The sequence below is a fragment of the Carassius carassius genome, chromosome 44 (assembly GCF_963082965.1).
Source record: "Carassius carassius chromosome 44, fCarCar2.1, whole genome shotgun sequence".
NCBI lineage: Eukaryota > Metazoa > Chordata > Actinopteri > Cypriniformes > Cyprinidae > Carassius > Carassius carassius.
The window spans coordinates 15,475,045-15,492,308 of record NC_081798.1 but is presented as its reverse complement, the minus strand read 5'-3'; the positions used below and the strand labels follow the sequence as shown (position 1 = coordinate 15,492,308).

General features: G+C 41.4%; 1 protein-coding gene across 15 annotated transcripts in view; it reads left to right on the top strand.

The window, feature by feature from the left end:
- The window catches only part of LOC132126567 (inositol 1,4,5-trisphosphate receptor type 1), a 136,477-nt gene that overhangs the window by 74,005 nt on the left and 45,208 nt on the right, over nt 1–17,264 (top strand). For 10 of the 15 annotated variants that reach the window (XM_059537900.1, XM_059537895.1, XM_059537892.1 and 7 more), the window contains 4 exons: nt 1,306–1,341; nt 3,492–3,539; nt 5,749–5,878; nt 7,154–7,341. In XM_059537900.1, the coding sequence (XP_059393883.1) occupies nt 1,306–1,341; nt 3,492–3,539; nt 5,749–5,878; nt 7,154–7,341 (402 nt within the window). The remainder of the gene's footprint in view (nt 1–1,305; nt 1,342–3,491; nt 3,540–5,748; nt 5,879–7,153; nt 7,342–17,264) is intronic. The other 5 variants (XM_059537901.1, XM_059537902.1, XM_059537899.1 and 2 more) reach the window with 1 other exon arrangement.

The window sequence follows — 17,264 nt, the reverse complement described above, 5'->3', positions numbered from 1 at the left end:
GACAATGACAGTGACTGAAATCAACCCTTGAAGCTTCTCGCCATTGACATGCACCGCAAAGAATAAAGCCGTGATATCAGTGCATGCTCGAGGTGTTTCGTCCCAACACCCGACAAACTTGTGACACACAATCTTGTGTCTTGCACTGGAAGAAAAAGTAGCCAAGAGCTCTTTGATAAGTCAGTGTTAAATCGAATTCAGATGAATGGATGCACTTTATCGATTTCTTGTGGGGAAATTCACAAGAAAGTGTTTTTATAGCATGTGATGAAAGCATGCATTTATGGTGGCTAGAGAGGGACATTTCGCATTCACACCTTGTGTTTTGCAGCAGCATTATTTTCCAGCTGAAAAATTATGTCGCAGAAAGGGAGATTCCTTACTGGTTGCAGTATTACTCAGACAAACATGCGCGTGCGTCACGGCTGTTGCTAATTTAGAACCCCCCTTTTCTTTGTGCTAGAATGGTTCCAGACAACATGCTCAAATTTTCCTCTTTGCATCCTTTTGAATCAAACAAATGTTAATGATTTCAAATGGCACTGAGTGTTTATGTTATCTGAATTAATTATTATTTTTTTGGTTGATAGTACTACACTCACACTAGTCATCGTTTTCATTGTCTCTGACGTGTCAAACAAGGAACTGTTTTCATGCCGTGCATGTCGCCTGCTTTCCTCGTTCCTTTCTGTTCTTGCACGACTTTAACTTTTGATTTTATGTGTCTTTTCTTGTCTTACTAATGCACCAAAAATTGTGGAAATACTTACCCGCTCACATCCAGATGGATTCAGTGTTGTGACAGGACCAAACACGTTGTACATACCTTTTTGAAAACCAACCACACACACACACACACACACACACACACAAAAACTTTTTATACCACACCCAACTTGGTAACAATTAATAGTAATGTTTTTTTTTTCCTGCCAAGTCATGACTTGAGAATGCCATTACATGACTCCTTGAGATTCGCCATTGAAGCCTTTTATCAATTATAATATGTTTGTGTGCACATTTTTGCCTGTTTTCCCACTGCAATGACCCTTTTTGATGAGAACCCGACATGTAGGCTGTCCTGCTGAGGTCAATCATTCTTACGCTGGCATAGATGAATGTGCAGCCTTCCCAATCTGCAGACGCTTAAGTGTAGGAAAGTCCATTCTTTCAGGCTGGTTATTTCTGATGGGTCTGATGCACGCTGCATTAATGAGTTTCTAGTTTGTCAAGGGCATTAATACGTTCTAGCAATGCCAGAGACTAATCTGCATTAACTAACTCATGACTTTTTATCTCCATTAGCTTGCACCCCCACCAGAACCAGAGGTCCCAGCAGAGGTGTGTCCAACACATATTCACCCTCCCTGCCAACCTTGGGCTGGAATGTGGGAATATGGGTTGTTGCAGTCAGTAGTTGATCGTCTCATACCATGTCCTTGCCTCATTTCATTGCAATAGCCTCTTTATCTCCGCTTTGAGTCATCTCTGCCCATGCAAATGGGAAAACAAAGCCCCACGCTGGCACGCACCACACTTAGATCTTTCCTCTTAGATCTGTTTTCCCCCTCAGTGTGGAAATATACCAATAAGCTGACCTCTTTTTGGTCTTGCTGATTATTGATTGGGATCTGGGTGTCAAAACCCATTCATTTTCTCCATTGAGACGTTACCTGATAACAAATGACCTTTCAAAAGAAGCATACCATGTGCTCGGAGATATATGCTTCTGTAGAAGCTTTTTTCTTTCTAGATTTCAACAGTTTTAATTTTAAACTTTGTTTACTAACCAAATTATAGATTTAATTCTGAAGAAGGATCTTCCAATTAAAGTTGCTGTTATTATGGCAACAAAAAACATGCTCAAAGAATTCAACACATTCACCTTCCACTCCCATGAAACACTTTTGTTTTTGAATGTTTTGCTATAATTATTGGTATGTTGAATTTAATCTTTATAATTATTATAATTATTGTTAGCATTATTATGTTCTTGTTTATGTTATATAACATAAGGTCTAATCATGAATGACTTTAAGTCAATAGTTTTACATTTTATTGTCATGCTTGTCATTGACTGTGCTTCATGGGATGTGTGGTTAAAGGTAGAGTTCAACCAAAAAGTAATATTTTGTCATCATTTACTGTTGTTCCAAACTTATCAAGTTTCTTTCTTATGATGAACACAAAGGAAGATATTTTGAAGAATTTAAATTTGTTGGTCCCCATTGACTTACATAGTAGGGAAATAAATTCTATTTAAGTCAGTGGGGACCATCACATTTTTGATTACCAGTATTCTTCAAATTATCCTCTTTTATTTTCAACATAACAAAGAAACTCATACAGGTTTTGAATGACATGAAGGTGAATAAATTAAACTGTTTGGATGGACACTTTAATTCCTTTATAAAAGGAAATAATTTATAAAAGCCTTTTACTTTTTCATTTTTTTTCCCTGATTTTCCAAATCAAAGTTTACTAACCAAATTTCAGGATGAATCCTAAAGAAGGATTCCATATGGATCCCCAATAAATAAAAGTTGCTGTTGTAACAAGAACAGCTAAATTACAGCTCATAACATTTCGAATTTGGAATTTTCTCTGACCTTCCAAAGTCTTTGAAGTGTTTCATTCATTCTGCAAACTAGTTGAATTGGTTTATGACTTCAAATCTTTTCTTTAATTTAATAATTTTTTTTATGGAGTTTTTGAAATGCCTGTGGAGAAACTGAACGAGGATGAAACCTTCTGAAACCAAGGCTGCAGAAAAGTAGCCTGTGGCTGTTGTACATTTTGCATGTACTGTATATCAGTGTGTATGACAGACAGGAAGAAAAAAGGAAGAAAAGCAAACCTACTGCTTTTCCAAGGCATCTGAGGGCATGGGCCGCAGTGTGTGTCAATAGTACACAGGATCCATTACATAATCTGGATAAAAGTTTTCTTTCTCCTCTCTCTCTCATTCCTCTCACTCATGGCTTACGTTTCTAGTTTTGGCGCCCTGTGCGGTGCTTATGTAATTAACATGGTTTCATTCCTGCTGTAGAAACACAACTACAGTCCAACGTAAAACAGACGGCCTGTAGAATAGGTTAGCAGAGTTTGATGCTGCCAAACAACAGAATGTGTGTTCATTAAAGGGCAGGGGATTCAAAAACAAATTATGAAATGTATTATGTATTAGTTTTCCTGTTTTACCCCCTTTCCTGCTTCCTTTCAGGGATTATTTTAGGGCTTTATGGATAAACTGAAGCTCATGCTCCTCTGGTCTGCTCTGCTTGATGTCCCTCAGCGTCTGTCTGCTCACAAACACACACATGTTCTCACACACCAAGCCTCTAATTTAACAGCATGATGTAATCTGCCCCACTTTTTTTGTGCATGTCTAAATAGTGACTAATGTTCTCAGCCTTGACCGCTTTCTTTTTTTTTTAAGCTTCTCATTTTTCTTCCCTCCTTTTTGCTTTCTGCTAACTCACGTCACTCAGGAGATTGATCCAAACCAGCCCCAGAAGCAACTGGAGGATCAGAGAAGGGTAGGTAAAGAAACAGGGCACGGGACGCACCCCCTGGTCAGCGTTTGATTTGCCCGTTCACAAACTCGCCCTGTTCACACCCTCCTGTCTGATCTAAAGGGGTAGAGGTTTCACCGGATGATTATTTGCTCTTTATTTTTATAGAAGGCGATTGATCCGTTTATAAGTGATTAACATCTTGATGTTGTGATTGTGTGTGTGTGTGGTTCCTTGGCCTCGGGTTCGAGGGTGTTTCAAGTGAGCTGTTGGGTTTGTTTTTAACTGTGTAATCACTGAATTAGGATCCTTTTTAATTGGTGTGGTGTCTTGTATCTGAGGCCTCTGGTATTATGAGGTCAGATGTGACTAAGAAAATGGATCTAGCGTTATCAGATTCTGTCTTCCTTTCTGACCTGTTTCTGACTGAACTAATTAAATGTAATAGGACGAGGTAGGAATTGGTCTTGAGAAGGAGCTGAGTATCATCCAACTAAGGAAATTAATTCAGTAACACTTTCCTTGAAGCCTGTTTATGTAACACGTTATTGAGAATTTCAGTATAATATATTACATAATACACCTTTAGACAGTTATAACATACTGCATAACATATACATAGTTACACCTTTGCTAAGTGAGCACTCAAAGTTTTTTATGAGTTATGCTCTTTAAAGGTGTAGCAGGTATCATTATGATGCAGTATAAGCCATTCCAATGTATATAAAGCAAATTGGCATTTTAAATACACTATCTTTCAAAAGTTTGGTTAAGATTAGTCTGCACACTAAAAACTGTAATACTGTGAATTATAACAATTTAAAATAACTGTTTTGTTTCTATTATGCTGTATTGGTGTTCAAGAAACATTGAAAAAAAAATGTTTCTACTCAGTTGTTTTTTTATGGGAAAAGATTTTTTTGGACTCAATAGAAAGTTCTAAAGAAATGCCTTTATTTAGAGGCTTGTTTTAATTTATTTCTATTTCATTAAAATAGAAATAATTTGTCTTTACTCTCACTTTTGATCAATTCAATGCATTCTACCTGAATTAAACTATTAATACTAACTATTAAATCAAATCTTACTGACCCCAAACCCAAACGATATACAGGCTTCAAGTTAAAGGGGTCATGGCATGGATCTTTTCATTTGAATATGTTCCTTGAGGTTTACTTATAACGTTAATCAAGTTTTTGCGCGGACACACACACACACACACAACACAAAACCTCATTCCCTCATTATAACCTCATTCTGAACTTGTTTTTAAGGGGTGTGTCCTTTAAGGTTTCTCAGTAATCAGTCACTGTTAAGATTGGCTAACGTCATTGCATAGGAAGCTGTATTAATGCCTCCTCCTATTGCATGTGAGTGTTTTAACAACATAATCAAAATAAAGCGCTAATTTTCAGACAAACATTCTGAAATCATACACTTATGGTTTGTGAAGCAGCTGCAGTCAGATCTAGTACTGCTTCATTTTTCAACAAATGTTTCTTTGTGAGCGCTCCGTGACACTGTGCCTCGTTTACAAAACAAAATGCTCCGACCAATCCTCTGACACGATCTGGGGTGCCATTAAAAATAAATTATCCACTTGTTATTTACGCTGGGATCCTTCTGAAATCTGTTCAAAGACGCGAAAACGTTTTTTAACCAAACCCGTCAAAGCAAATGTTCTTTCAATCCCTTTGTCCCGACGACAGACTCAAGGATCTTTATACTGTATTCAATGAAGACAAGATAGAGGCAGTGATTGTAATTTCTGTTTGCTTTTGACGTGACACTCGCATTCAGCATGATCAAGAACGTCAGTGGGCGGGGCCTATGGTGAGAAGAAGACTATTCGTCAATGTCTCGCTCTGGAGGCAGTATTTATGCAAATGACTGCGCCAGGTGATGGAGCTTGATTAAATAAATGTTTTGTTTATAATGAGGAGGGTGTTTTAAGCTACGAAACTTGCAGGATCTTTAATGGAACAAAGACCTCTTTTATGCCAAAAACATCAAAGCAGATTTGATTTCTCATTTTATGACCCCTTTAAAAGTTGGAAAACTCTTTGTTTCTTGTTGACCCCCTGTGGAAGGATACATATGTGTGTTTTTCCATTAAAAAAAAAAGTAAAATAAAAAAAAACGATTGTATGTCATGGTGGCACACTGATGTTCGGCATTGATGATGTTTGTTATAATGCCCCTCCTGTGACTCCGCCCTCTTCCCTGTTGTCAGAGTGAAGCTTTGAGGCAAGTCCTGGTGAACCGTTACTATGGCAACTTCAAGCCGGGAGGCAGGCGAGACAGTTTGAACAATTTCAGCAACGGGCCGCTTACCCCCAGCAGGCAGACCAAGACTCCGACAGGTTTGTGCAGCTCCTTAAGTTTCTTTATAATAGATGATGCGAGCTGACCTTTTCAAACATAGACACCAACTTCAGTTTGTAATACCCCGCTGCTATAGCTGACTCCCTTCCCAAACACTTTCTTCTCTATGCTATGGGTTCTATATATTCAGAGCTTTCGCTGTTGCCAGGCAACAAGAATGTGGCACTCGCACTTCCTGTGTAGCCTCACGACACACCTGCTTAAGAAAGTCTAGCAAGTGTGTTAAAGCAGATATCTGACTGGAAACTGACTGCAGATGATAGGAAAACTAGGTTTTGGTCAAATTTTGATGCAAACTTACCAAAAAGGTCATTTGTTTGGTCATTTATTGACTACCAGTTCTTAGATTTCATGTAAACCTGGTGCAACATCTCATCAAAAAGGCCTGTTCAAGTTCTTAACACTGAATACAGTGGAGTTTGGTCATAATTTGGTTTGATTTTATTAGATTTATTGATTTTATTAGGCCTGAAAAAGGCAAGCAATTATATAAGAAATGGACTTGTATTTGGACAATATTTTTATAATTGTAATTGATTATTTAGTTCTGTAATTACTGAAATATTAAGTGAACTAATATCAAAATATTGTCATATGTGTCATGTAAATGCGTTGAATTGATTAAGCCAATATTCCAGTGACTAGTAAGATGTTTTAATGTTTATAAAAGAAGTCTCTCATGCTCACAATGCTGAATTTATTTGATTTAAAATAAAATAAAAACATATATTTACATTATTATTAAAATAAATTTTTCATTTAAATGTTAAATATTATATTTTTAAATATTAAAGTGCATATTTTTTAAATCAATGTTTTAAAATAAATTTTCATATTACAAAGTAATTTGATAGCAAAGCTAATTTTTGGTCGTCAATTATAATAAACATTTAAGTTGTTACAATCACTGTCGAAAACAGTTGTGCTACTGTCTGTGGAACTGCAATATGTTGTTTTTGCAGGATTTTTTTGATGAAGAATACTTTAAAAAGAACAGAATTTGTATGCCTTAAAAATTTAAGTAGCATTAAAATTTCTTGACTGTCACTGGATTAATTCAGTGCATCCTTGCTAAATATAATAATTTATTTATTTAAAAAAATAATAATAATAATTCACCCTCCATTGAAACTTCTGAACTGTGGTGTATACATATATATATATATATATATGTGTGTGTATACACCACAGTTCAGAAGTGTATATATATATAGATAGATATATTTATTTATATTTAATATATTTATTCCCAGGAGGTGGTGGAGGTTCAGTGGGCAGTCGAGGGGAGATTAGCCTGGCAGAAGTGCAGTGTCATCTGGACAGAGAAGGTGCGTCTGATCTGGTCATTGACCTCATCATGAACGCCACGAGTGACCGAATCTTCCAGGAAAGCATCCTGCTGGCCATCGCTCTGCTGGAGGGAGGGAATCCTGTCATACAGGTGGGATCAGCTGTCACTTCTCACTTTCATTTTTGTGTTTTTGAGGGGTTGTTTTTATGACTTACATGAGATCAGCCTCTGTTCTGCTTTAAACCTCTCATGTCATTTGCAAACCTGCAGGGAATTCAGATACTGTAGTAAACAATGATTGTGTGTGGCACAGTGTGTCAGCTGATCCAGGGCAGATGGGGTCAAATCAACAGTATACATGCCAGAGCTAATTACCACATGAACTAAAGCATATCCAGACCCTTTATCTGAATTGCTGTTTTGATGCAAGGTGGGGTTTTTGCATATCTCATCTGTGTGTAGGAAAGCCGTGTCCTTTCCTTTGAAATGCAGGGCACCTCCTCTGGTGCAAAACAGGAAGAGGGAAGGAGAGCATGCATTGAATTGAGATAAGAAAACACTAATAAGTCTGCTGCAGGCGTGACAGATAGTTTGGGTTACTGAGGAGTCAGAGGGTAAATTAAAAAAAAAACAAAAAAAAGAACCACACACAATGCAGAAAGAGAAGACCTAAAGGAATGCATGGAGTGTAAGACTGTTTTCAAGAATAGCAGCTTTCTACTTTATGAATATATTTATGTTAGGTTAAATTAAAAAAAAATAGGCACTATTAGAAAGTCCAGTATTGTACTATTGTATCACTTGACCTCATTATGTTTGTCTCATGACTTCATGAAGCTACATGTTTAATAAATAGGTGTCTATACAGTACATCATCTTGGCAACAAAGTTGGATATTTTCAATTTTTGATATGTTTATTTATTTAGTTTTGTCTTGTGTAAAACCGTATTCATATTTGCCAGTTAAGTTTAGTTTCGTATCGTATAGTTTTGTTTTGATTGGGGAAAATATATTTGGCAGTTTGATCAAATAATTACAAATAATAACAAATCACAATACTGAAAACAAAATAATAAATGACACACTCAAATCTAAAAAAAGTTTTTAATTTGTTATTTTGTTTTTGGAATTGTGATTGTTTTGCACTTCTCGGCCACCGTAAATAATAATTTGGAACCAGAAAATATTTGACTTGTTTTATTTTTCAAATCAGTTCAAGTCTGTTTGTATAGCACTTTAGAAAAAACGCATGTTTTTTTTTTTTTTGCAATATTTTGATCATTAAAAATAATAATAATAATCTAAGTTCACATTGAACACATTGCATTTGCAGAGTTATTTTATGTCATTGAGATATTATGACAAATGTGCTTTTTATCAGACTCTTATTATTTAATCGTTTTTGTTTTTTTGTTTTTGTTTAGCCTTAAAAAGTGGTATACTGCTCATTTTGGCAAAAGATGTACTCTGTATATTTTATATATACAGAAAATGTGCATAAAAGCACTGTACATTGCTGTATTAGTAGTAGTTTGATGGTAATATGTTATTCAGTGACACTAAGGCAAAGCGAGTGCTCAGATCGTCAAATGTGGAGGAGTCCAGTTCAGAGCAAGGCCACACGTCACTGTCTGCAGTCGCACAGCCAGGGTTTTGCAGGTGCAGTGCGGTTGCTAAGGCAACCTGGCAACTGGCTAGCCTCGATGCGAGGTTGCGCGCGGATGGGGAGGGTGTTGCGTGGCGGCGGAGGCAGTCAATGTCACAGAAGGGATGGTCGCTCTGATTGTAGAGCAGTTGTTTTCTCATTATCATGACAGTGTGGCACCTTTGTTTACCTTACAAAGGCTCACAGAATCTTATACATCTCATTTCTTATAAATCTTACAAAACTTGTGAAGAACATAGTCCACCTTAAAATCAGATGAAAACAAGTCAAATAATTATTCAGCAAGAACTTAAAACCTGTATTAAGGATTTTTTTTTTTTTTTACAATTACTCAAGTTCAAGTTGTTCTAATATAGTTTTTCTAATCTTTTTTCCAAACCTGTGTCAGTTGCTCAAAAAAAAGGTTTAAAACCAGCACAATAGTTAAGTGAAGCCAAATTTTCGACCGCATCAAATTTAACAGTTTTACAAGTTCACCTTTTTTTTTTTTAATCGCAGTCCATATAGGCAATATTGGATGGATGTCTAAAATATTAAAGTAAGGAGAAGTCTAAAACGTGGGAGATTCGGCCCGCCTCTGAACTATGACGTGAAAATTGGCCCGAAAGCCCGGCTCGAGGGGCGTAAAAAAGTCAGGGCCTGTCGAGCTCAGGCTGAAATCTAGGGCTCTGGTGTCTGTTGTTGAACCACAGGAAGACTTTTTTTCCCTCGAACAGCTTGTCGCACAGGTGCGACCTATGATTTATTTTTTGTTGCACCAGTGACAAATTAGGTTGCACGTGCGACCGAATTGGTCACACTCTAGAGTCCTGATCTATCTATCAGTAGAAAGATATTACAACATATAAAGCCATAACCACTGTTGTTTTTACACAACAATGATCAGAATGATATTTTTCACATCAGGATAATAAGAATTGAGGATGGAAATGTGCATAGATTCAATTTAAATAATTTTACAATGCATAAAAATGTATAATGGTTTTTAAATAGTCTCTTTTTTTCTCTCTTTAATTCCCGATAATGTGTTACAAACCTGTTGTGCTTGTCAGCATCAACCTCAGTGCGTTGGGTTAGATTGGTTAAGCATTCTTGCAGCGCTAAAAGGGTTTTGTGGATAACCTGCATGACACATTTGCAGCCCGTTTGCAGAGTCATTTGGTTGTCTTTTGAAGGATGTGAAGAAACCACATGAAAGAAGGATAGAACTAGGGGGTAGTCTGCACTTTAAACGTGTGTCTGTGTGGGGTAACATTCTCTAGTGTTAACAGGGGAATTACTGCGTTTACTCATTGTAAAGCAGCTTCTTTTAAGAAGATTTATTCTGCTGTCCTCTGCTACACCTTTCTCAGTAAACACTCTGGGTTTGCAAGTTGCTAAACTCCAGATTCACTTCATTCTACAACATCTCTAGGCCAAATTTACACCCCAAATCAAATTAAATAGATAAGAGGCCTATTACAGTACAGTTTATATATATGGTGACACTTAAGTATGTTATCTATTCGATAAGGCTTTTAATTATGGTTTAAGCACTCTTTTTATCCTTGTTCTATATATTTTATATATTGCTGCATGTTATGATGTTTTTCTATTCTTTCTCTCTCCTTGTTTTTGGTTTTACTGTTTTTCTTAGTCATTGTGCTATTGATGTTTTAAGCTATTCTGTTGTAAAGCATATTGGTCAACCCTGGTTGTAGTAAATAGTGCTATATAAATAAAATTGCCATTGCCATTATTAACTAGTTGCTTATTTGCATGTATATTATTAACATATTGGCTGTCTATTAGTACTTATGGTTATGCAGAATATGTGCTTTATATTCTACATCCCTAATCCTACCCAATACCTAAATTTAAAAATAACCTTACTGTTACGGATCACTCGGGAGGCTGAGGAGTAACAGACAGAATGGTTTATTGAACAGACACAAGCAGAGGAGCAGGTAGTGTAGGGTAGAGTGAAGGATGGATCCGTGCAGGCTGGGTGAAGACGTCAGAGGAGGAAGGTGAACCACACACACGCACACTGGGGATCTGGATCTTCGGAGAATCGCTGGAGAGAGGTAAGTAGAAGAAGAGTTAGTCCTTAGAGTTAGCATACAGGTAAGACCTTGTCGCGAACGAGACCGGACATCAATTGAGTGCATGTGTGTGGTTTTTATGGTGCTGAGGTGATTGGGTGGTGATGAGGATCAGGTGGATGTGCTTAGTATTTCGGTGAGGGCGTGCGTAGTGATTGCATGGAGGTGGAACCTGGCGTTTTTGTAACAGTACCCCCCTCCCCGACAACGTGGTGGACGTCCTCTTCCCCTGGGAGCTGGTCGGTCAGGATGATTGGAGTGGAAGGTGTTGAGTAAGTAAGGATCCAGGATGTCGTTGCGTGGGACCCAGGAACGTTTCTTTGGACCGTATCCTTCCCAGTCCACTAGATATTCCAGATGTCCACCACGCCACCGGGAGTCCAGGATGTCACTCACTGCATAGGCTGCGCTGTCGTCTAGGAGGAGTGGAGGGGGGGGCTTCCGTTTCGCCAGGTTCTGTGGAGGGAGAGACAGAAGGATGGTGAGGTTTAAGGAGAGACACATGGAATATGGGGTGAATCCGGTATTCAGGGGGTAACTGGAGTTTGTACATGACCGAATTGATCTGCTGGATGATGGTGAATGGGCCAATGAATCTGGGACTTAGCTTGCGGCAGGACAGACGCAGGCGGATGTCCCGGGTGGACAGCCAGACCTTCTGACCGGGTTGGTACGTTGGGGCCTCTGATCGGTGAAGGTCGGCTGTCGTGAAGGTCCTACGTCTGCGTAAAGCCTGCTGGAGTTGGTGGTGTGGCACGCCACAGACCCTCTCGCTCTCCCAGAACCAGTAGTCGATGGCGGGGACATCCGAGGGTTCACCTGACCAGGGGAATAGAGGTGGTTGGTAGCCGAGTACGCACTGGAATGGAGTGAGTCCGGTGGTAGGTTGACGAAGGGAGTTTTGTGCGTACTCGGCCCACCCAAGGAACTGGTTCTAGGAGTTCTGGTGGCCATGACAGAAGGTACGGAGGAAGCGTCCAATCTCCTGAACCTTCCTCTCCGTCTGCCCGTTTGACTGGGGATGGTACCCGGAGGACAGGCTGATGGCCACACCTAGGAGTGAGTGGAAAGCCTTCCATACCCGGGAGATGAACTGGGGGCCTCGGTCCGAGACAATATCCTCTGGGATGCCGAAGTACCTGAAGACATGATTAAATAACAGTTCAGCCGTTTCCATGGCCGTGGGCAGACCCTTCAAAGGAAGAAGACGACAAGATTTAGAAAATCTATCCACTATGACAAGAATGCAGGTATTGTTATCTGAAGGAGGAAAATCGGTTATAAAGTCCACCCCTAGGTGTGACCACGGGCGATTGGGAACGGGCAGAGGATGGAGCTTGCCTGATGGAAGATGGCGAGGGCTTTTGGATATGGCGCAGCTTGTACATCCATTCACGTACCTCCTGACATCCGAGGCCATGTTGGGCCACCAGAAGCGTTCCTTCAGCAACGAGAGGGTTTCATTGACCCCCGGGTGACCAGTGCCAAGCGATGTGTGAGCGGAGTGTATGAGTGGAGTGCGCCGTGTCCTGGGAATATACTGAAGTTCCGGTGGGCAACCCGGCGGAGTGTCGGTGGTAGGCTCGGTAGGAGGAAGGGTCTCAGCAGACCAGGTAATAGGAGAGACAATGACTCTTTTTGGAAGAATGGTTTCCGGAGTTTCGGGATTCTCTTTGGGGGCGTAACACCTGGAGAGGGCGTCAGCCTTCACATTTTTCACCCCTGGGCGGTATGAGATGGTAAAATGGAAGCGGGTGAAGAATAATGCCCAGCGGGCTTGTCTCGGATTTAATCTTTTGGCCACTCGAAGATACTCTTAAGTTCTTATGATCTGTTAGGACCAGAAAGGGGTGTTTGGCTCCCTCCAACCAATGCCTCCATTCTTCCAAGGCCAGTTTGATGGCCAACAGTTCCCGGTTGCCGATATCATAGTTGACCTCTGCCGGGTTGAGTTTCCGGGAGAAGGCGGCGCATGGGTGGAGGCGACTGGGATTCCCCTGCTGCTGAGAAAGGACCGCTCCCACTCCGGTGGTCGAGGGGTCGACTTCCACGATGAAGGGTCGGTCGGGATCGGGATGGACCAGGAGTGGGGTGGTTGTAAAGGCCTCCTTAAGGATGTGGAAGGCCTCTGTGGCGGCAGGAGTCCAGGAGAGAGATTTGGGTTTGTTACGGAGGAGACTGGTGAGAGGGCTGGTGATGGTACTGAAGTTTTGTATAAACAGTCTATAGAAGTTGGCAAAGCCAAGGAACCACTGTAACTCCTTGATGGTGGTTGTAGTGGACCAATCTCTGACGGTGTTTACCTTCCCCTCGTCCATCCGGATGCCACTGCTGCTGATGTTGTATCCAAGGAACTGCACTGATGGCTGATGGAAAGAGCACTTTTCGGCCTTGAGATACAGTTGGTTGGCCCTCATCCGCAACGTGGCGTTGATGTTCTGCCAGGCTCCGGGAGTAGATGAGGATATCATCAATGTAGACTAGGACGAACTTGTGGAAGAACTCCTGGAGCACCTCGTGGATGAAGTCCTGGAATACGGAGGGGGCGTTAACAAGTCCATACGGCATCACGCAGTATTCATAGTGGCCTGTAGGGGTTATGAAGGCGGTCTTCCACTTGTCCCCCTCTCGTATCCGGATGAGGTTGTAGGCGCTGCGGAGGTCCAACTTGGTGAACACAGTGGCACCATGGAGATGTTCCAAGGCAGTTGGGACGAGGGGAAGTGGGTACCTGAACTTCACTGTTTTATTGTTGAGAGCCCGATAATCAATGCATGGTCTTAAACCTCCGTACTTTTTCTCCACAAAGAAGAAACTCGAAGCAGCAGGTGGAGGTCGATGGACGAATATAACCCTGAGCCAGCGCCTCCTTGTTGTACTCCTCCATGGCCTTCTCCTCAGGAATGGATAGGGGGTATATCCTTCCTTTAGGCACTGGTTCACCCGGCTGCAGATCGATTGTACAGTCCCACGCCCAGTGTGGAGGCAGCTTGGAGGCCCGTTTGGGGCAGAAGACGTCACTGAAGGGGGCGTAGCAGTGAGGGACGTCGATGGATTGGTTTTCCACTGGGCTCTCTATTGATGTGGAACAGACTGGAAGAGGTTTAGGGGAAGGTGTGGCTGGAACTGGACAACCTGAGATGCAGCTCTTGAAACAGGCGCCGCCCCACTTCAGGACTTCGCCCGTCTTCCAGGAGATTACGGGGTTGTGCTGCTCTAACCACGGGCGCCCTAGAATCATGTCAGCTGTGGATTCCTCCAGAACCAGCAGATGGATTTCCTCATGATGGAGTAGTCCGGTTTGGAGGGATATGGGACCCACACTATGACGCACGCATCTCCTGCTTAACGGCTTGAAGGTGATAGTGTGGACTTGGTAGGCTGACGGCGTTGCCTTGGTAGCAAGCTTGAGCTGACAGCAGAGGACGCCGGAAATGAAGTTGCCGGCTGACCCAGAATCGAGCAGGGCGGAAACTGGAAGAGATATGTCAGCGGCAGTAAGTGTCACAACAGTGGTGAGTGGTTTCATTTGGTATCTTGAAGGGAGAATGGCACTCACCATGGGACGAGGAGGACAGACGGGGCATACAGCGATGGCATGCCCTGGGGTTGCACAGTAGAGGCACAGATTCTGGGCCAGCCGTCTTTGTCGTTCTGCCATAGAGAGACGATAGGAGTCTAGTAGCATGGGTTCACTGGCTGGTTCTGGGGAGATGACGGCCTCTGGTCGGCAAAGTGGCATAGAGGAATACGCCTGGCCCTGGTGCTCTTCGAGGCATGACTGCATACGAGTGGCAAAGCGGATGGACAGCTGGATGAATCGTTCTAGCCCGATGGTGTCCTCGTATGCAGCAAGATGCAACCGCACTCGAGGTTCCAATCCCTGACGGTAGGTAGTCAGTAAATAAGACTGGACTGGAATAAGACTGGATAACTGGGTTATTTTGAGTCCATATTGAATCTGCCCACAGAAGTGCTTTACCTTGGGGTTGAGAAATTACAAAGGCTACCTTAGATCTCTCAGTGGGGTACAAGTGCGGTTGCATCTCCAGGACCAGCGAGCATTGTAGGAGGAAACCGCTGCATTCCTCCGCCGCACCAGAATAGGGTGCTGGCCGGGCCACGGGACTGGCGTGAACGGAAGGTGAGGAAGTGCTGGCATCGTTAACGGAAGTGCTCGCTGGTGTTGGGGATGCAGTTTTAGCCATGAGTGTCCTTCGGAGTGCATTAACCAGATCTTGAAAGGGGTCCGTGAGGCTCATGCTTGTGCCTGGCGGTTTTGGTCCGGTCTTCTGTTACGGATCACTCGGGAGGCTGAGGAGTAACAGACAGAATGGTTTATTGAACAGACACAAGCAGAGGAGCAGGTAGTGTAGGGTGGATCCGTGTAGGCTGGGTGAAAACGTCAGAGGAGGAAGGTGAACCACACACACGCACACTGGGGATCTGGATCTTCAGAGAATTGCTGGAGAGAGGTAAGTAGAAGAAGAGTTAGTCCTTAGAGTTAGCATACAGGTAAGACCTTGTCACGAACGAGACCGGACATCGATTGAATGCGTGTGTGTGGTTTTTATGGTGCTGAGGTGATTGGGTGGTGATGAGGATCAGGTGGATGTGCTTAGTATTCCAGTGTGGGCGTGCGTAGTGATTGCGTGGAGGTGGAACCTGGAGTGTTTGTAACACTTACTTACAGTTAATAAATATTATATTATATTATATTATATTATATTATATTATATTATATTATATTATATTATATTATATTATATTATATTATATTTGTATTATTTTATAGTATTAAAATAATAATATGAAATATTAATTAATTATTACAAATAATAATATCATATAATATTTAAATTGGTCATTTGTTTCTGCAACATTGAAATATTTTGTTGTATTACATTTGAATAGTTCAAATTTAAAAGTTAAAGATGATATTACAATGAAAATACACACACATACACAAGGCCCCGGGGCTGCACAGTAGAGGCACAGATTCTGGGCCAGCCGTCTTTGTCGTTCTGCCATAGAGAGACGATAGGAGTCTAGTAGCATGGGTTCACTGGCTGGTTCTGGGGAGCTGACGGGCTCTGGTCGGCAGAGGGGCGTAGAGGAATACGCCTGGCCCTGGTGCTCTTCGAGGCATGACTGCATACGAGTGGCAAAGCGGATGGACAGCTGGATGAATCGTTCTAGCCCGATGGTGTCCTCGTATGCAGCAAGATGCAACCGCACTCGAGGTTCCAATCCCTGACGATAGGTAGTCAGTAAATAAGACTGGACTGGAATAAGACTGGATAACTGGGTTATTTTGAGTCCATATTGAATCTGCCCACAGTAGTGCTTTACCTTGGGGTTGAGAAATTACAAAGGCTACCTTTACCTTGGAAGTGGGATATGCATTAATGAAAATACACACACACACACAAAATTCAAATTAATGTAATTAAAATAATGAAAATAATGTCACAGAACACAATTGGTTCCTCAAATATGGGGAATTTTATTTTTACTTCTACTTTTTATTTTGAGGTCAAATGTGACCCAGGCATGTTTTCAGAAGATTTCAGATATGAAAGTATGTTGAATTCAAAAGCATTTTGATAAGAATATGAATTTGGAGGTCCTTGGAGGTTTGCTAGATCATATCTCAAGGGTGTTTAAAGGTTAGTTGAGTCAGTAAGTGCATCATTGTCAGCACGACATTGATAAAAAGAACCATGTGATTGGATGACTGTACCGAGTGACCCGGTATAGATAGAGAAGTGAAACGGGCCAAACAGCGAACCCTGGGTTTGTGGATTTGGTTTGATGTGTTACGCAGATTGAATGACAATCAAAAAAGTGCAGGCAGATCAAGCAAGTAATACTAAGCAAGGATGCTCTTGTTGATGTAAGTTCTTTGCTCACTGTAACGTGAGTATATTTTGTCACAGGGTTTTTCAATCCTGGTTTATAGATGGTCAGACAGGTTGATATTTGCCGCAAAACTATTCCAATGAACTATTCCCATGAAAAGAAGAAAGATATTAACTTTAAAGCTCCTCATTAGAGCCATACAATTGGTCTTTTGTGGCGCCAATTGAATCTGAAACATATCAGGGGATGAATCGCATTACTTGGCCTTGCATAATATGGCCTGGTTCAAAAACAGAGAGGCATTTGTTTGATCGCTGCACAACAACACAAGCCAATTGCCCTCCACAATTTGTTTGTTTACAGAGGTATTCTGGGGTGGTCGTCAGGATAACACATGCTGTTACCAGGGAAAGGGAAAAAGAGGGATGCAAAAGCTGAGGAGAGAGAGGCAATGGACTGA